This window comes from Sinocyclocheilus anshuiensis, unplaced genomic scaffold, assembly GCF_001515605.1.
Source record: "Sinocyclocheilus anshuiensis isolate Anshui unplaced genomic scaffold, SAMN03320099.WGS_v1.1 scaffold2547, whole genome shotgun sequence".
NCBI classification, from domain to species: Eukaryota; Metazoa; Chordata; class Actinopteri; order Cypriniformes; family Cyprinidae; genus Sinocyclocheilus; species Sinocyclocheilus anshuiensis.
In genome coordinates this window covers 17281-39008 of record NW_015558692.1, presented here as the reverse complement: position 1 = coordinate 39008, position 21728 = coordinate 17281, and the positions used below count along the sequence as shown (strand labels likewise).

Sequence of the window (21728 nt, the reverse complement as noted above, 5' to 3'; positions counted from 1 at the left end):
GACACGAGCGCTGTGTGTTTGTATGTGCTTCATAACCGTGCACCCCAGGGGACCCGTCATAATATCCTGCACTGGGGCCCGTCATTACTAAGTTACGCCACTGTCCATGGTCATTTGCCAAGTTATAGACAAGTTAAAACTAGTATTGCTTTTTGCAGCACAATATTTGACCGAATTCAGTTATTTATATATAAAATTCGTATTATATACGAAGACAGTTATTTTAGTCAGTTACGGCACGTTAGCGCTAGCATTCTGCCCGCTTCAAATCATACACAGAGATGAAATAGTGCGGTAAGACCACATTTATTCCCGATCTCATGAAAGTGTGTATAGCACGATTTTCTGCTTCTATTTGGCGTAATGTTTATATGCAGAAATTGACTTTGCAAAAGCCTGATAAATTCATAATTAACGGCATGGGTTCAGTCGACAGAAATACGGGACACACAGGCCTATGATAACTGCTGAAATGTTTGCGGGGCAAATCTCAGGTCAGTCTGAGCACTCATGCACTCACAGTGCGTACAGCCGTACACCTGCAGGTGCCACTGTGTGTATGTGCTTGTGGGTATTACATTTGTGTGTGGTTGTTGCCGCTAAAGTTGGCCATGACTCAGGACATGGTGTTGATAATTTTTAGACCTCTTTCTTATCTATTCTCTTGCTTTTCGGAGAGGAATGCGGTTGCCGCGATTACCACTGTCCATGGTCATTTGCCAAGTTATAGACAAGTTAAAACTAGTATTGCTCTTTGCAGCACAATATTTGAATGAATGGGTAAAAATTACAGTTATTTTCGTCAGTTACGGCACGTTAGCGCTAGCATTCTGCCCGCTTCAAATCATACACAGAGATGAAATAGTGCGGTAAGACCACATTTATTTGAATGAATTATAGCATGTATTTCAATTAATTATCTATCGATCTATCAAGAGAGAGAGAGAGTGAGAGATGACAGTTGTGTGTATGCTGCGTCTGTGCGTCTCTCTACAAACAGCGTTACTTCAAAAACAGCGATTTTATCACCTCGTTGCTGGGGAATATTATGTAGCGATCTAGTATCTAGGCTATTTTATTAATAAAAATCACAGGGAAGCGTAGACAACAAGTTTATGTGTGTGTGTGAATCAGCGATCTCTCTCTCTCTCTCTGTGTGTGTGTGTGTGTGTGTGTGTGTGCGCGCGCGCGAGTGATGTGTGTTGGTTAGTGTGCATCAATTAAAGCAGCGCATTAATATAGAACGGTGATTAAACTGACTTGGAACTACCTGTGCATTAAACGGTTTTACTGCATACCTGCCAGCCAATCAGAATCCAGTATTCAGACAGACCATGAAATATATATATATATATATAATTTGTTTGTATAGTGCTTTATACAATAAAGATAGCGTCAGAGCAGCTTTACAGTGGCAAACAGGAAAATAGTTTGCCACTGTAAGCAGTCATTTTTCAAGTTAAAGTCAGTTCATTGATGATTATGTGATATGTAAACAAACTGCACCTGCAGTTATCAATAAAAAATCACTAAAAAATGTGACATTCTAAAACACTTAACATGAAAAATGCATGACATGGTTTAATGTATTAAGAGTTATTAAATGATCAAATTCAAAATATAGCTTATATACAGGCAAGCAGATGAGCCCAGAATATGAACAAACGTCTTAATGTATTAAGCCACATTAGGCATTTTCTTTATAATGGTTTTCTATGCGAAAATGCTTAACGTGCAATTTAGTGCGTTGTGTTCATATTCTGGGTGAATCTGTTCACCTGCATATAGTTCACATCATCAATGAAGTATATACTGAGTTTGGTCTTTTAATATCACTGTCTAACTACATTAGTTCTTAGTACAAACTTGGTAAAAATGAATGCCATTCATTGGAGGACAGCTTTGTTTTGCCCTCCAGTTGGGAATTCCTATAACTATGAATTGTAGAGTACTCCATTTGCAGTGCTGGGGAGGCTCCGAGAACTCTTTGAAAACCCCTGATTTAGGCATTTCTAGAGAAAAGCAATGGCATCCAACTTTCAACTTTCAACTTTCAACTTTCTACAGACATTAAAGCATGCAACAGTGATAACTGATAAAAGCATGTGTACATGCACATGAAGCAAAGACTTTATGAGATTTTATGAGGGTTTGTCAATTAAAATTGAACTGTGATATTATGTAAGATGTAACAGTAAAGACTTTAGAATCTAGTCATCCACCTCTTCATTAAAACTGCAATCATAAAATGGTGCACAATATAATTTCTCAAGAAATTAGTGCTTGCCCATGGTTGCTATGTGATTGCACTGGTGCTCTAGGTGGTTGCTAGCACACTGCTGAGTGGTTCCCATGTGGTCCCAGTATAAGATGTGGGTCCCTACTTCAGTGAAACTGTTTGAGTAGTTATTAGCTTGTTTTATTGCCCGCCAGATGAAAATTAAAAGTGTTGAGTTACACATCAAAACTAAATATTATTTAAGTATGAACAACGGTAATAGCAGTAATTTTCACCTTAGCAAACCTATTATTATAAGTGTTCAGAGTAAACATTTTCTAATAGACATGTAAGAAGATTTATTACGATCTGAAAATACTCTATCGCTGACCTTGTCTTCACAGGTGCAGCCCAGGTCATCATTAAGAGCTGTGACTGGTCCTGCAGGGTTTGGCTTGGACACTTCTTCAGGCATGCTGGGTATGTGTACAGGGGCCCTCAAGAGCTGGTTAAGGCTACCATGGGTACCATTATTAGGGGCAAGCTTCAAGCCAAGGAGATCTGGGAAACATGGAGGCAAAAGATCTTATGTGCACACTGTAAAGCATTAAACAATCAAGTTATTAGAGTTGCCAAGTATGCATTTTTATGGTATTGAACAACTTTTACATATTTGTTGTCGGTATTTTTTATTTTCAAGCTCTTCACCTTTGGGAAACAATTTTTTATTTTCGAAATAGAAAGGAATTTATTTGAACTTTAATTACATTTATATTAAATCATCTGCTTTTAATCAATTCATATCATACCTAACTGATCCCTGATGCTAGACAGAAGGGGTCACATGCACACTTTACTCTCTATGCCACTAATGCATTAATACATTGATTAATATAAAGACACAGTGTGCAAGCAGAAATAAGATCATTATGGGTAATAAATGAAGCAGCATGGTGCTGTATGCGTTTTTGTATTTATTATTGAACCAAATCCCTTATAGCCTGTCCTGCTCAAATTTAATTTATTTACAACTATACTTTACATTTTGCAAAGATGTCAAGCGACTGTAAAGCTCAAGTTTTTCTATGGTGGTTAACTTGGCGTATTTTCTATACTTTGGGGAGTTTACATTATGCAAAACTATGAATAGAGATAAGTGCTTTTGCACTGAAACTCAAAATTAATGCTGTAATCAGGATTACTACAGAATGAAAAAATAAAGATTTTCTCACCACACATGACATTATAAAGCTCAATATTCTCAAATGGTGGAATTTTTGTCTTGAATTTGAAAGATGGTCCATATCCAAGGAAAATGGTCTGAAAAGTAGATGAAAGTAAGTCACTAAAGTACCACAAAGTTTAACACAACATTTTCAATTATATCTATGAAAATTCAAACACAAACCTGCATGCTGTTGATTTTATTGTCATATCCGTGATCACCAGCAAACCCACATTTCCCATGATTCCTTTTTGATTCATGGAACTTCCTGAATCAGAGAGACACAACATAATTAGGTAACTGCGGGTTCTTCATCTCAAAGAAAAACATTCGGGGGAGACATGGAGCAATTTTTCAACTATATAAACATTAAACCTTGTTTTCTTCCCAATCCTACATAAGAATTTGTCTCAAATATTTATTTATTAGAGCAATGACTTGTTGTTAACAAGTCAATGACTTGTTAACGACAAGTTAGTATTTGTAGATGACATGCTTAAATACTAAACATAAAAGTCCAATGTTTAAATTCCTTAGAATAAATCAGTATTTAAAAGTCACTGAACATGCTGGGTGAAGCTATGTGGCAGAGCCAAATGACTTAAGTACACTAAACCTCAGTAATCACCCGGCTGTGAACTCTTCATTTTTACTCAGTGGAAAGAATACACTACAGTAAATCCAGGGATTCCAGCAATAAGTGTTCATCCCATGCAGCATCTTCAAATAACAAATGAGAGACTGCTCATAAATATTTTATTTCATTTCTTAAAACCTGACTAGTTAATTTAACGTTCTGCTTAATGCAAAGACCTACAGGCTATGTAAGACTGCCCAATCTATAAAGTATTTCACTTCATGACTTTGGAACCACCGATTAGACAGGACTATATCTCCACCAGTCTGCCTCAATGCTTGCTTTCATTTGGGGCTCTACCGTCAGCCAAACCAAACAGAGGAAGTTGTCTCAACCCTGCTGTGAGGAACCGTTTCTGGACCTGCCTCTCTGTTTCTGCATCCACATCTATGGTGGAAGCGTTGTAAGCTATTGGCCAATTACAGTGACCTCATCGTTTTTCTTTTTTTGTTTATAGAGTTTATAGCTTCCCATTTCAGTATCAAACGAGCATACTAGGGACTACGGTGTCATTAGAAGCATCTAAGGAAAAGGTAAAAACTGAAAAGGTACTTCCATTGCGTAACATAGTACTCTGTAAAAATAAATATTTAAAAAAATATGGACAAAGGAAATTATTTTAATTAATTTATTTAGAAAAATAATAATTTCCTTTGTTAGTATTTTTGTATTGTTTTTCAACAGCAAAATATCTGAACAACCTTAAAACAAGACAAATCTAAATCACTCACAAAACTGATATTAATACTTATTTTCAGAGAATATATCTTGAATTAGGCACATTTTTTTCTTAAGCAGAAATCTAATAACATTTAGTGAGGTGCATGCTTAAAATAAGACAAAATGGTAACAGTTTACAATAAGGTTAATGCATTAGGTATCATGAACTGTGTGTAGCAATGAACAATATCAATCCAGGTTCATTTGATTTCCACATTAATATCTTTTTAACTTAATATTAGTGAATGTATTATTAACTAATATGAAATAACAATGAACATTATTATTTATTTAAATTAACATTAAACTTGATTAATCAGTGCCGTAAAAAATGTTGTTCATTGTTTTTCTTTTAATGATACCTAATGTGTTAACTAATGTTTATCTTGTTTTATGGATGTTTAGATATTTTTACTAGAAAATAAAACAAAAGCACTCTTTAAGAAAATAATTTTTGCATAGTAGGTTTAGGCATCTCTATCAATCAAGAAATGTGATACATTTGGACATTTTAACCATAAAGACTGAAATGTAATTATGTGATAGGTAATTTACCGTGCTATGTGCCATTTCCTCTCAACCATCAAGTGAACCTCCTCAATTCTGTGGTTGTTGGCATAATGCAAACGTTTGGGAAGATGCTGCTTCAAGTATGGTTTGAAGTGCTGATCTGGCTTTTTACACTGTAGGAGAACGTCTCAGGTTACTTATGTAACCATGGATGTGTGCTCCCGGCGCCTATTTATACTATAGTCGTACCGGTAGTGACGTCATGGCTGTCGCCGGCCAACGAGTTGGTGTTTTTTCAATGTATGCTTCAGACACGGGTCACGACGAGGCGTTCCCCATAGCGACCCCTAGAGGACGCAGTTCGAAGTTCCCATGAAAGGGAACCAAGCTTCATGTTTGGTGAAGAAGAACGGTGCATTCTGTACTGAAATTACCAGAGTACATTTTAAATTAAACCATTTAATTAATCAATATACAGTAGTCCCAAAATATATTTAGAGACTATTTGAGACTAAAGTCACATAAATAATGTTAGACTTTCCTCAGAACTAACTTTGTTTTTGGGAACTATTTTTTTGCAAAGAGTTTTATCCAACTTTTGAGTGGATGTATGAAGTCAGTTCTGCTCAAGTTCACAGAGGTGTAGTGACAGAGTAACCACAGGTGTAGGTCTTCACGTTAAGTATGGAGTCTCTCTTAATTTTGACAAACAGAAAGTGTTTTCTTATAAAAAGGCTTAGTAAAGTATAATGTAAATTTACAAAAGTATACTATTATAAAGTATTTTAGAGAAAGTCACTCACCGTAAGGTTTGCTACAATTGCTTTTGCATCATCTAGAGAGAAAAAAAAAATTCAATTGTTTTGATGCCTGATACTTTTAAAACAAATTAATTTCTATAAATAGTGCACTGTACTCTATTCTAATGTCCTCACTAAGTCACATGCTCTCAACACATTTTTCTCTTGTAATGTGACATTTAATTAACTCACACATCAGCCAAAAAGGGAAAGTTCTTTAGGCACATGAAGTATTGCATTTTCATGAAAAATTAAGCTTTTCTAAGGACTAATGCTGATTGTGTAACCAAATGTAAATTTGGTTTCATGTTGACTTAAAAAAACTTGAAATGTAACAAAATTAGTAAAAACAACAACAACCTTGAAATGTAACAAAATTAGTAAAAAAAAAAAAGATTTTAAGGGACAAAAATATTTTCTCAATTTGTCAGATTATTTTGATGTGGATCAACCCAGGTTGTTAGAACACTAAGAATATATTTACAAACGCATAGCAATACTGTATTTCCTGTTAACAAAATCTTGTGATTTCTGATACAACTAGGCCAGGGCAGGCCAGAACTCTCATTCTGCTTTTAATTACTAACATTTAGAGTTGTTTGGATTTCGGGCTCGGATTCTTCCCAGTGAGCCAGGAATTAGGATGATGTCCTCAGTGTTGGACATGTAAGAGCTCAGGAACTCTGTGCGGTCACAATGAGCTTCCTCCATGCCTGAAGAAGAAAAAATATATAAAATATTTACAATTGATCTACAAATAAAATTGTATCACCCATAGAAACCCCAAACAAGGATTTCTAAATGTGGTACCATGGTCTCCAACCAAGATGATATTGACACAACGGTGCAGTTTCATCTGTTTCAGGCCATTCATTAGCTGTCCAATCACCTTATCAATGTCCTTCAGTGCACTGTCAAGCTGTAGAATGAAACAACATCTGTGTAATGCTCAATGTCAAAGATACACCAGCAACACCAACAGTCTTCAAATTTGCTTGAAGCAAATTTGAATTCACACACTATGGAAAGTGAATGTAAGCAGTTTTTGCAGTGAGTCTGTATTTGGGCTGAGATTTTGTTTGCATTACTGTTACATTTGCAGCATGATCATATATGTTTATGTGAGTATGTATGTGACTGCAGCAGGTGAGACAAGGCCAGTCAGCTGGTCTTCTAAACTATTAGAATGTTTCCTGTAGACTCTGCTTACCTCAGTGCTGTGGGGTCCTAGTTTGTGGCCATAGGAATCCAGCTGTTCAGAATGCATTGCATAAACATATGGCCTGCAAACACACAGACACCTGTTACATTTTAACCAAAAAAAATAAAAATCTACAAAAAACAAACACACAGTGACAGTACTGCTGTAAGGTCAAAGTTACTATAAGGCAAAGTCTAACCTTAAAGCAAATAAAAACTAATAACATGACAGTTAAGATAACTCCATGAACCTAAAAAAATAAATACATGGAGCAATATTTTTCTGTAGGCAAAGTTTCATGTCACATTCACTATAAAATACAGAGCTCTGAATTTTGTGGAGTAAAAAAATTAATGAGAGGGAGTTTACGGTCATTCTGAACTTTTTAAATGAATTGTTCAAACAATAATGAATGTTCACAAGGCATTTTGGGGGTGTTTATTACATACAGACCTCTCCGCATCCGGAAGGTGAAGCCACTGCAACATGGTCAGAACTCTCCTTTCCAATGGAATGACACTGTTAATGCACCACACATTAGAACTGGTACATACACATATATACTTTGTATATAGCTGAAATATATAGCAAAGTGTATATAGCTGACATTTTCTGAAAAAGGTGTCAGCAGGGCAGTACAATTAGGCAAACCTGTAAGTTTAAGGCCAGCAGAGTACATACAGGTGCATCTCAATAAATTAGAATGTCGTGGAAAAGTTCATTTATTTCAGTAATTCAACTCAAATTGATTTGAGTTGAATTACTGAAATAAATGAACTTTTCCACGACATTCTAATTTATTGAGATGCACCTGTATGTACGTATGTATGTGGTTAAGAGTCTTTGAGTGTTTATGTAGGGTATCGAGAGATTAGGGAGCAAGAAAGATTATCTCAATCAATCTCTACAGGAAACCCTTTCTCCACTACCACCTTTTCCTGACCTCCTGTCCAGTTGTATCAACATTACGTAAATTCATGCACTAAGTTCAGGCCTCCTCAACCTATGGGCTCAGATAAGAATGGCAAATTTAATTTCCTCAATGTTTGAGGCCAAAGGAAGTAGCTCTATGGCACTTTTCCACTGCGTGGTATGACTCGGCTCGGTACGGCACGGCATGGTTCGGCTCGGCATGGTTTGCGTTTCCACTGCAGTTCAGTACCACTTTAGAGTGGGCGGGATTATTCACATGCCGTTATAGTTGCGCCGCCACTACTATCACGACTTCTAAAAAAAACTTTTTCATTCCGCGTCGCCCCATCAAGCTCTTGCTGGATCCGCTCCTCTGCTATCAACGAGAGGAACGTCTGTACTTCCGCAACAGACAACAAAACTTTTTGGTTGTTAAAAAAAATGTGCGCTCGTTCAAAACAGTTGTGTTCGGTCCTTCGCTGGCTGTGCTGATTTAAATCTAGCGGTTCTTTTGTGTTTGTGTCACAAGTTCAGTGACTATAGTGGTAGTGACTATATAGTGTATATAGGTAGTGACTATTCTCTCCGGCCAATCCGTGATCAGCAGAGTTTACATGTCATGTTTTGGTAACGGTACGGTTCACTTGGAACCCCAACCGAAGTGGTACTAAAAAAAGTACCAGGTACCAGGTACTGTACCCAGTGGAAAACCCCCCAAAAATGAACCATACCGAGCCGTACCTTGCCGTACCATGCAGTGGAAAAGCGCCATAAAGGTGCTTTGCCCTTCCACTGTGCTGAATTTGGTATGCAGTTGACAAGCGCCTTGCTTGTACATAGGACCTTTTCTCACAAATTACTAGCAAAACAGTTCAAGCTGTCTCTGTCTAAGTCCAAGTGAAAAAAAAAGCAGTCTGAAGGCCCTCTGTGAGGAGGGGACCTTTGTGTTTCAGTCCCAGGCAAGTCCAGGACTTGCCAGAGAGCACATCAGAACAAAAACATTCACGTGATTTCCTCTGTTTTATGAAATCTTGCCATTAACTTGCAATTTAGGCTTGAAGTACTTTTTTCAGCTGTATAATTAGATTTTCATGTTCTTTTAAGAAAATATGAGTGGTGCTTATGAGTGGTTTGCCTGTGCAAAATTTCACATGTCATTGCTTTGTGGTTTCTAGGGTGTTGTGGGAGTTTGCTTTACTGGCACACATGCCCACCTCCCAAGTCTCCATGACATTATGGTCCCTAGATATAAGTTCTCATTCATTATAAGTTTATGGGATTTTTTTCATACATTTAAACATCCACCAGGCTAAAATCATGAAATGGCACACCTCTCCTCAATAAACCACACAATTTGAGGTACCGCTCATGTCCATAACATAAACGGTACAGACAAGTTATTTGATTAACCATGTTACAGAATTAAGTTAAATATGACCTTGAAAAAGACATTGTTTGCATTTGACTTTGGATCATGTTGACTTACACTGGCCAGAAAAATGTACCAGCCTTTATTCCTTGTTTCACTGCTGTTATCCAGATCTAGAAATGGAAGGAATAAAAGTTATCAAACAAAACGTGTTGTTCTGTGTCTTCTGTGGAAAAAAGTCATATACCTAAGAAAACAGTCTATCTCTCACTTTATATATCATATTACTGAACTAAACAAATTGTAGGGATCACAATTCACAAATGAGAGACAATCGTTCTATGTGTTGGGTAATTTTCACAAGTGTTTTGGCAAAACTGCCGAGACGAGACTGGGTAAGTTCCATCTATGATGGCCTCATTTACTGTCACAGCTCAGTCCGTGAGGTATAGAATCAGCCAGAAGAAATAAAGTTCAGTGAAACCTGAAAATTGGCTCCAGCTGTTGGGTTAATAGTTGACAGATGTGTTGGAGATGTCCCCTTTGTTTTCATGTGGCTTGCACAAGATCTAAAAAAACTCACTGACATTATGAACATGATCCACTGCTTGCAGTTTCAAAATACTGTGCCACTGAGGTACTAGTTATAATCTCTTATCTCTCACCAAGACAATGGTTCACAGTTTAAAATGGTGACATGAATATGGCTCAAAGTAGTCTACATATATGTACATGAGTATCACTGGATTGACCTTTTACAGTTGAAGTTTGAGTATATTTCAAATTCAAAGCTAGATTTGATGTCAAGAATACCAGAGAGCACTGGCTGTCATGTGTACAAAGTCTATTATCCCTGGAAAAAGGTACATGTCAGAGAAATATGCATACATGTATGTATATATATATATATATATATATACACTCTGGTAAAACATCTAATATATAATTAAATATTGCAAATTATACTGTATGTTGCTTGAAAAAAATATTATTTATTTTTCTACCATGATGCAGAAAAAAACTTTAAATTTCAGCCTGTTTGTCACACAAAGAAATTATATGGGTCCAAAATAAGTTCTATAGATTGTTTTTTATTATTCTTATAGAACTAGGGCTGCCCCTGACAAAAGATTTTCCTAGCCGACTAGTAGTCGTTCATTTAAGCTATTAGTCAACTAATCACAGGTTTATGATATTATTTTAATTACTCTTTAAGTATATATAAATATATATAAAATTTATAAAAGCAAACTGAAACACTACAACGTGTGCAATTAGAATATAACTATATCAATACTTTTATTTTCCTCTGAATTCTGATCTCAGTTTTCTCATATTATTTCAGTATGATTTAACTGCCACACTCCGCACGCAAACTTGGATAAGCGCCTAATCTAATAGTGCACATTTATCTAAGTTAACCTTAATGTTAAAATGAGCGGCCATAGCTAACATTAGGCTACTACTCACTAACATGTTTTTGATGATAAAACATTTTCGTTGTCGATGAACGATAGACCAATGTTTACCTGCAAAGTTTGGCAACCTTTTGGAGGTCATATTTTATCCCCATTTTCGATTTTCTTCCGGACATAATTATTAGCCAGACCAGAAGTATTAACAAACACTCGGCTACTGACTGCGTCACTTTATCAAATCTTGTGGAGTTTTTTTTTTCTGCAACTAACCAACTAATGAAAATGTAGTCGACCAAGCCTCTTCTGTTGACTAATGTTTAGTCAACTATTATGAGGCAGCCCTATATGGAAGGTGAGTACATGATGAGAGAAATATGCATACATGTATGTATATATATATATATATATATATACACTCTGGTAAAACATCTAATATATAATTAAATATTGCAAATTATACTGTATGTTGCTTGAAAAAAATATTATTTATTTTTCTACCATGATGCAGAAAAAAACTTTAAATTTCAGCCTGTTTGTCACACAAAGAAATTATATGGGTCCAAAATAAGTTCTATAGATTGTTTTTTATTATTCTTATAGAACTAGGGCTGCCCCTGACAAAAGATTTTCCTAGCCGACTAGTAGTCGTTCATTTAAGCTATTAGTCAACTAATCACAGGTTTATGATATTATTTTAATTACTCTTTAAGTATATACAGAGAGAAAATGGTTTGAGTTTCAGGGCTGAGAAAGAATGTTATTTGTAACATTGTTCTACATTACAAAGAAATACTATACCATAATAATAAGAAATTAAAACATAAATTAAGCACTTAAGCGCACACATAAAATGAGCCATAGAGACACCTGAAAAAGATATGATTATGAATGCATCAGAAAAAAAACCAGCAAAGAGAAATACATAAGCATGTTAAAAAAGGTATGGAAGGGCAACTCACAGGTTGTCCTCCCCACCATTGATGGTTGAGCTTTTCTTTCCCTCGAATGTTAAAGTTGGCACCAAAACCAGGATCATGCATGGAGTTACCCACAATTCCATGCGACTCAGGATAAAGCCCCTTAAAGCAAAGAAAAAAACAAAAGAAATATGTTCAAAGCAAACGGTTTAAGAGGCAACAGAAATAATATTATCATATACAAGTGCTTATCCTAAGTTTTATCCTAAGTCCTAAATGAACATCCCCCTTGTAGAACTTGAATCCTACCAGAAAAACTGCAACAAAAAACAAAATGCATTTCCCCCCCTCATTTTTCTTTTTTTAAAGATAAACATCTAGCAGATTCTGCAAGGGGTATTTACACTTATAAGCAAAAATGTAACATAAAGTACACCAACTTAATACATACTGTTGTAATTGTATACAAATTTGGGTAGGTTTTGGTGGGGTACACAGGTCTCATGTATGGTGCATGTGTTCCACATGATCCTACAAGAGAAATTAGAAAATAAGTCTTTATTAGAATCAGTCAAAGGCATCAGTTTAGTACAATTAATTAGGTAATTTAGCACACATGGAATACATGAACATGTTCTCTGAACAAGAATGTGCCCAAAGTTTACTTTGTCTGAGATCCTATGTTTACCACATGCAAACTCAATTGCAAAATAAACTGCTGTAGACTGTTGGCCAGTGATTGGCCAGTTTTTTAAAACATTTTTATTACAAGACATAAGTCTTACTGAGTTTCTCGATATTGGGGATCACCATGCTTCCTCTTTTCATGTAAGATGCACGAAAGCCATCAACAGACAGCATGATGACAGGCGGCCGAACAAACCTATACATAGAAAGAAACATTAGTACACCAATTACAAACAAAATGAAATTAATATTTGTTGCTAAAATTTGTCCTCATTTGTAGTGGACAGGCAAGTCTTTAATTTTACTATTCTTTTTATAACAGCCTTCAAGCCTTCCATAGGCACCATTCATATGATTAGGCTCAAAAAGTCACACTTAATGTGCATGCATTAACATTAACTGTTATGCAAACCACCCAGTCCTCCCAGATAGGTGTTTGGTCACACAGAAGCCCAATATCCATCTTTTAACTCCACAGTGTTTGCCATCATTCAGCACTTTACAGCATTAAAAAAAAAAAACACAAAAAAAAACAATTCCCTATCTTCTAGTATGTTAAGTACAGCTGTGACCTAAGATATAAGTGTTGTGGACTTAGTGGTGAATATAAAAGGTGGGATGGATGGGGAGCCCATTCAGTGATGTCTCTCATCCGGCTGGACACTCGTGGTTTTTAATCTCTTCACACTCTTCCTGCAACCAGGGAACATCACCTAATACAGGGAGGAAGTCAGTCAATAAAGCACAAGGTGACATTCATACACATGCAAACATGTCTGATGTTGAGGCAATACAGTGCTCTTGCTCTACAGTTACACACAAACATGCCAAACCCCACCTTTTTATAACTGTAGTGGTTTGGCAAAAAAGTCTTAAGAACTTGATGGGAAATTATTAAAATACTGTATCCATGATGCACAGTCTGGATCAAAAATAACAGCTATGGGTGATTGGCACTTTTGAATCAAAAAGAGTACTCCACCAGATTAAACTATTTCTGCTAAACATTCTGCGAATTACATTAAAATGAAATGCAAGTTTGTAGAAACACTCTGAAAGCCTCCTACCTTTGCAGAGAGACTTGTAGTTGGTACAGCAGTCTCCTTTGGCCATGCAGTCCTCTGAGCAGTGACAGGCATGCTGTTCATTACGAGTTTCACCACAGCGCTCTTTACTGCACTCAAAGCCCCCCACTAAGGGCACAAAAAATGAAACAACATTTCCTGTAGACAAAACCAAAGCAATGCGAAATTAAAGGAAACTGTTACAGCAGCCTGGCACAAGCAATTTGAGGGACGTCTGTCATTTAGACAAAGACAAAAAGTACAGTGGGGTCAAAAAGAAAAAAATGCTACATTAATTTGAGAATCATGAATTTGATAAAACAAGACTTTGAAAATTTCTTAGTATTTGGTACGCCTCAAGTTTGTGGAAAACCTAATACATGTTATCAGCATGATTTGAGAATGTTCCAAAGAGCATTGTGACGCAGATGTAACATGACCATCAATATCACAATTTCATTAGTGACCTAACAGTGCAAAATCTTAAATACTTCTAATTCATTTTACATCATAAAGTCTCAGACTTTGTGTATCTCCAAAATGAAAGGAAAAACAAATGTAGATAGGTCTTACCTGTTTTCAGGCAGTGCTCATCAAAGTCTGAGCAACAAGTATTGTATGTTTTACACAGGTTGTCACAGCGACAGTTTGGGGGTTCACTTTCCACTAGTTCAAAGCACCTGTTTTTGCAGGAACCTGACAGGCTGTTAAAAGGGTGGTCAGAGAGAACTTCGGGGACCGGATAAAGTTTAAGAAAGAGAGAAGAGACATAGAACATACAGATTAAAGAGATATTTTAAATCTAAAAACACACATCACCAAAATACAAAGCTTGTTATGCTTGTGCAAACATTCGTATGTGCTCTGCCCTGAAGCTTAAGTCACATGTATGCAGTTCAATCATTCCCGCCTGTAAAATGTTCTCTGCATATCTCAATATTGACTTAGGGTAGAGCAAAGCAAATATTTCTTTCATTTTCGATCACCAGCTGAGAGAGCAACAGAAAGTGAAACATTTTGTTAAATGTTCCTTGCACATCACTACTACCAATCTATGTGAACTGACATGATCACTGAATTACATAACATAAAACTAACACAAAAAAAAAAAAACGAACAAATGATATAATGATATTAAATTCTAGCATGAACAATGAATCATTGAATGATGGATCAAGCTAGGTCAAATGCTCTTCTTTTGTCCAAGCTCGACTAAATTATATAAATTAGGTTGCAGAAACAGCCTTGACATGTTTAGAATGGCATCAGTTGAATTGGCCTTATGTACATAAATGGACCAAATACACAGTGCTGTCGTCCAAGATACACAGAAAAACCAACTCAAATCAAACTAATGTGAAACCTCTATAATTTCACATGGTCTGGAGACATAAAGTTATTACATGCATGTATTTAACACACCATCATAAATGTACATTTAATACATTTCAAGACCTTTCGAACTAAATTTCTAATATTTTTATTATCACATATAACAAATATTGTTATTATCTGAATGCACATTAACTAGTAAACATTTAATCAGTAAATTTTGTAACAATATGTGCATACACCGAATTTGAAAAAAAAAGTGTTAAATCTAGGAAGAAACAAGGTTTTAAACAATTATGCTTAACATTTTTCATAACATTCATGCAACAGTTTGTGATTAAAATGGTCATAACAGTACTTGAAAAGACTTTAATTTTTTGTTCCTCATTACAAATTACACAGTCATACATCAAACAAGAATTCTGGGGCTTCTGTGCTTTTTTTTTTTGTAAATTTGGAAGTCTTTATGAAAGAACTTATTTTACTGATTAATCAAAACGCTTCATTCTAAAAAGTTCAAAATGCTAATTATTTTTCAGCACTACAAATGGTGGCGCAACTAAGAAAAGACCAATCACAATCCACTCTACACAATATTACAAAAATATAATCACTGTTGATTACATTTTCTATTAATTTCTATCAAATTTCTATCAATTTAAGGTGTACTCAGTAAGTTTGTATTTAAGTTTTACTGTTTAGTAAATACCCCAATACAGCCAATGGTCTTGGACTTTACAATGACACTCAGTTTCTGCCACTTCGTAGTTCATTCTTGATCTGTGTATTCAATATGGCAGACCACTTATGAATAGCAGCCCACAGAAACAGCCGCTAGAGCAGTACATATAGTTATCTTTGGTAGCAGTTGTAGTAACTCTGTATAACATTCTTGGCCATGTTATGTTACCCCTAGAGGGGTCCACTGCATGTACAATAAAACAGATTTTTCTAGATTAAAACATATTGCGATAGAGTCCTTATAATGTCACTGAACACCAAATGTTATTTATTTCTTCATATGTACGTTTTTAATTAGCATACTGAATGTACATTTAGATTTATTAAACCCATACAATAAGTGGTTCGAAGTTGTAAATTCTGCCCTGCAACCACTGTAGTCATGTTTGTTATATATTAATTGCATACAGCTTAAATTTACAATTGTATAATAATTTATACATTAAGCACACAAATTCTAGTATAAAAACATTCTGGTATTAAAGAAGTATGAACCTACATCCTGAGAAAGACTCCGATGATTCTGCCTTGCCGCACCGCCTGACCACATAAGCCTCACACACAGAGCACCGCGAGAGAAGATATATAACGGAGAATAACTGCATACAGACACACCGTGAGAGAAGTCACATAACGGAGAATACACGGGTACAGATCAAGCAAATGCACCTCGTTCAATCTTTGACTGAATTTAGTTAGAGGTTGCAAAAAATTATAATAATTACAAAAAAGCATGTCAGTTAATTTCACAAATTTATCAACATACTGTATACGACAGAGAAAGTGCAATAGTAGCCTATGTTTATCAGACTTTTAGCTTTTATATGTCTGCGACCAAGAGAAAAGGTTTTCAAACTGCAAAACATGTATTTATATTTATATATGTAGGTCAAGGCATATTAATTACATGTGTAAATGCAATAAAAAGTTGACTGAATAAACCTCATTACAAAGAGAATACATAAGCGTTACATGAATACAAATACCATACCGTACCCATTTCAACTGCAACATGGTTGATGTGTGTCTGGTCCCTGACTCACTGCCACACTGAGTACGTACTCAAACTACGGCACTATATTCACGTTTATTTTACCCTCAACACCCTCACACCAGGAAACATGAACTAACGTCATATTTGGCAAACCTGTGACGAAATTCACCGAGAGACCATTTCCTTTATTAATAGCCCCTAAAATACTTTAAATATAAGGCAGACATTTTACTTACACAATAAAAATGAATAATAGGCTTTGAATGTTTAGCAATAAGATTCCCCTTTTGGTTCTCAGACTGTAAGTACTTGTCTGTTTGGATTTGTATTCAGCAACATGTTTTTATTGGGGCCAGAATTGGTAAAACAGACGGCTAAACCTTCAATTATATGTCTGCTGTGTTGCATTAGGTCAGAAAAGGTTTTAAACATTTGAAACGGAAAATACAAGTTTTAGTAAAACTACATCATATGGTGTCTGGGACCCCAAACAATCAAGTAGCTCTATGGGCGTACGCGGGGGACGTATTATATGTATGTATGTATGGATGAACTTCTGAAATGATGGCTACGCCCCTGAGTAGATCACAAAAGAAGAGATGAAGGTTAAGGTATTAAGTGTAATTATCTGGGTTATTCCATACTGCTTTGAATACTGCATGTTTTGACATCATTGTGAAACTTTACAAAGAACCAAAAAGTGGAAACTTTTGTACAGAGACCAGTGGCCTGTAGCACGAAGCCGGTTAGGTGGGTTGGTTTTTAGCAGGTTTCGTCGCCATGGTAACTTACGCTACACGGCTACCCTGTTCTGGGTTAGAGATCCCTATAAAGAAAAACTGGACCAAACAGCTGTGAGCAAAGTGACATATATCTGATGCAATGAAGCCAAGCCACTCCCCCGTATCTCTCACTCCAAATTAAAGTACGGTAGTTTACAGCCAAAGACATAATTGCCCGACTTTTGCAGCTACTTATTTATTATTATATTGATATTATATTAATTGTAATCGTTTATAATTCATATAATATATTAATATAATTATAATATGAATTGGCAATTAATTTTAAGCTTCGTATTTAAATTATATATATATATATATATATAAGATTTAGTATATCCAACTTTTAAAATGCATAGACATATATTTTCTTTCTGCTGCCAAACTTTTGCTGCAGCAAAAGTGTTTATTCCTGCCTTGAAAATGCATTTAAATTTATTACATTTCTAATAACGACATCTCTTAGGCTGTGTTCGAAATGGCATACTTGCTTACTGCTTACTGCCCAGTACACAGTGCATACTGCCTACTATTCTTTTTAAAGAATAGTGTGTGAAACAGTATACAATAAGCAATAAATGTTTCAGAGTAGTATGCTTAAGTGCTGTCACATGACAAACACTGAACATTAATTCAGCACAGCTGTCAAGGTTGTTACCTTAGAAACAAATGAGCTAACTGTTCTTTTTACAAAGGCTTGTTAATAAGGCTTCATACTAGTAAACAATGCTATATTGCCCAATTGAACTCATTTCATAATTGATTAACTTTACATATTGGACAGAACTAAATCAACACTGAGCTGTCTTTATTTATATTTTTGGTAGTTACACTAATTGGCGATAGGCCTATATTAAAAAGCGATATATTCTAGTTACACTAAGTGCAAATAATGATCAATTCTGTTTACACTAAAATAGCAGCATTTTCTTTAGCAACAGGCATGTACATAGTAGTTAGGTGGCAGATATGTATACCTCTATACTGTAGTACATTATTAAACAGTATGCAATAACATATTGAGTGTAAATTATCATATATATATCAATTGTATTAGACGAATGCCACTTTATTGGGACAAAAACCAACCTAAAGCATACACAACACTGTATTATTGAGGCATTTTATTGGACAAAAACCTACCTAAAGCATAACCAACACTGTATTATTGAGGCGTTTTATTTCCACTTTTCAAATATTTACTTAATTTTTATTGAAAATAAATTTCTTTCTGATCTGGTATGTGATGGGAAAAGGAGAAGCATGAGTTTGACAAAAGCCAGGATCGAACTCGGGTCGACTGCGTCAAAAGCAAACAGCTCACGTTCTACTTGCTGCGCCACTGATACTTCGGAAATGCAAGTGTCTTTTGCGGTGCTGTTAATCACAGCCAGGCATTGGTGGGCGGAGTTAATGTAAATAGCCTCTACCAACAAATTTGTCCTTAGAGTAATACACTCCATTTATTTTTAGAACTGCTTGATAGTGGAATTGAATTCTGTTTGCATAATTGAAATATTTTTATTTATACATTTTATTTATATATTATATTGCTGCAATATTATTATTATTTAATATCTTTGAAAGAATCTGTACTGGATAAAGCGCTATAAGGATAAAGGTGACGTCATTTGATGATCGGAAACGTGCTGTAGAGATTAAAGTACAATTTATGTCCTACTAACAATATTGTTTTTAGATAAACAGCAATAGTTTGTCGTTTACATGTATATGTATATACGTACAAATACAAGTGTTACATTTATAATTACTATTCCCCACCTCCAGTTCACTCACGCGTTTGAAGATGAAACGTCACATGGAGCGCATTGCGTTCTGGGAAACAGTATCCCATGCAGCGTCTTCAGATGCATACATCAAATTTCAGCCAATGTAGCAGGTAATCAGGGCATTCCATGCATACAGAAAATGCACATACTATTTACAGTATACACACAGCATACTGCAATATAGAATGGTAGTATGCCATTCCGAACAGCTTCTGTACTGATTTCAGTGTACTTGAGTTATATTTAGCAGATTCTGGCGAATATAGTAGGTCATCCGGGTATTACATTCATACAGAAAATTTGCATACTATGCACAGCATACATACCGGATACTGCAGAAATAGTAAGAGTAGTATGATAGTATGGCATTTCGAACACAGCCAGAGCAACAGAACTGAAATTATATCATGTTTATTAGCAACACAGCACGTGAGTGAGAATAACGCGATATCTGCCTTTGATCTCGTTGGTATCTGCTCCACTTCTAGAGGTCAGAACTGTCCGTCTTGCCTGCGCTTATTTCACTCCTCCCCTCACTGCAGCCGCCTACTCTCGCCTACATTTCAGGCAAGGCAAGGTGCATCTCAAACAAGCCTAATATTAAAACTCCATTTTCATAACGCTGCCAGGCGTTAAATAAGTGTCGTTAGGCCATAAGTTAACGGCAGACGCCACCACGCGTTAAAATAACGCCACACGCCACTTAAGATGCAGATTTATTTGCTCATCTACATGGACACACCTCTCATGGCTACAAGGATTCTATGGCCAGTCAGAGCATCCAGTTTGCAAGAGCGCGAAGAGAAGATGGCAAGTACAGCCCTTACAATTCTAGATATACGGGAAAAAATGCCCCTGAATGAGCTTTTGTCTATCGTCAGTTAGAGATTAAAGTACAATTTATGTCCTACTAACGATACTGTTTTTAGATACACAGCGATAGTTTGTAGTTTACATGTATATGTATATACCTACAAATACAAGTGTTACATTTATAATTACTATTCCCCACCTCCAGTTCACTCAAGCGTTTGAAGATGAAACGTCACATGGAGCGTGTTGCGTTCTGGGAAACAGTATCCCATGCAGCGTCTTCAGATGCATACATCAAATTTCAGCCAATGTAGCAGGTAATCAGGGCATTCCATGCATACAGAAAATGCACATACTATTTACAGTATACACACAGCATACTGCAATATAGAATGGTAGTATGCCATTCCGAACAGCTTCTGTACTGATTTCAGTGTACTTGAGTTATATTTAGCAGATTCTGGCGAATATAGTAGGTCATCCGGGTATTACATGCATACAGAAAATTTGCATACTATGCACAGCATACATACTGGATACTGCAGAAATAGTAAGAGTAGTATGATAGTATGGCATTTCGAACACAGCACATGTGTGGCCTACCTGACACAGGTGGGAAAGCCATTTTAGAAGTAGTGTGCTATGTTTTGATCAGTTTATGAAGACAAACATTTTATTATGTTTGCAATATCATGCAATCTACGCATCATCCATAATATGATGAAGACAGTGCATTAGGATATAAATAGGTAAGTAAATAGTCCATTTTGATTCAGTGTTTACTGTCACATTTACTGTGTTAAATAACCCCACACGCCACTTAAGATGCAGATTTATTTGCTCATCTACATGGACACACCTCTCATGGCTACAAGGATTCTATGGCCAGTCAGAGCATCCAGTTTGCAAGAGCGCGAAGAGAAGATGGCAAGTACAGCCCTTACAATTCTAGATATACGGGAAAAAATGCCCCTGAATGAGCTTTTGTCTATCGTCAGTATCGACGGAAAAATATCATAATGAGCAAAAATATGCCACAGTGGACCGGTGCTCACGCCGAACGGCACGGTGAACAGATGCGCTGTTTCCAATGAATGCAGTAGCATAGTGTGCGCGTGAGGCAGAGTATCCCATGCAGTGTCTTCAGATGCATACATCAAATTTCAGCAAATGTAGCAGGTAGTCCGGGAATTCCATGCATACAGAAAATTCACATACTATTCACAGTATACACATTGCATACTGCAATATATGCCATTCCAAACACAGCTTCTGTACAGATTTCAGTGCACTTGAGTTATATTTAGCGGATTCTGGCAAATATAGTAGGTAATCGGGGTATTTCATGAATACAGAAAGTTTGCATACTATGCACAGCATACATACTGCATACTGCAGAAATAGTAAGAGTAGTATGGTAGTATGGCATTTGGAACACAGCCTTAAAAGACTTTGTCCAAATACCCACACTTGCAGTCTTTGCACTTGACCACTTGATTACTTAAATGACGTATTTCCTGTATTTGGCCAAAGTCTTCAAGTGGGTGTGAAGACCACAAGTGTGTGTCGAACTTTTCATTACCTGATGGGACACACCT

General features: G+C 36.1%; 1 protein-coding gene across 1 annotated transcript in view; it reads right to left on the bottom strand.

The window, feature by feature from the left end:
- Positions 1-1391: 1391 nt before the first annotated feature.
- The window catches only part of LOC107681346 (ectonucleotide pyrophosphatase/phosphodiesterase family member 2-like), a 29538-nt gene continuing 9201 nt past the window's right edge, over positions 1392-21728 (bottom strand). The window contains exons 3-20 of the mRNA XM_016477623.1: positions 16251-16350; positions 14252-14407; positions 13682-13807; positions 13267-13327; positions 12713-12810; positions 12379-12458; positions 11970-12089; positions 9710-9765; positions 7765-7830; positions 7321-7393; positions 6921-7029; positions 6698-6823; positions 6114-6145; positions 5356-5483; positions 3627-3711; positions 3451-3538; positions 2610-2779; positions 1392-2012 (exon numbers count right to left, since the gene is read on the bottom strand). Coding sequence (XP_016333109.1) covers positions 1935-2012; positions 2610-2779; positions 3451-3538; positions 3627-3711; positions 5356-5483; positions 6114-6145; positions 6698-6823; positions 6921-7029; positions 7321-7393; positions 7765-7830; positions 9710-9765; positions 11970-12089; positions 12379-12458; positions 12713-12810; positions 13267-13327; positions 13682-13807; positions 14252-14407; positions 16251-16350 — 1752 coding nt within the window. The 3' untranslated portion in view covers positions 1392-1934. The remainder of the gene's footprint in view (positions 2013-2609; positions 2780-3450; positions 3539-3626; positions 3712-5355; positions 5484-6113; positions 6146-6697; positions 6824-6920; positions 7030-7320; positions 7394-7764; positions 7831-9709; positions 9766-11969; positions 12090-12378; positions 12459-12712; positions 12811-13266; positions 13328-13681; positions 13808-14251; positions 14408-16250; positions 16351-21728) is intronic.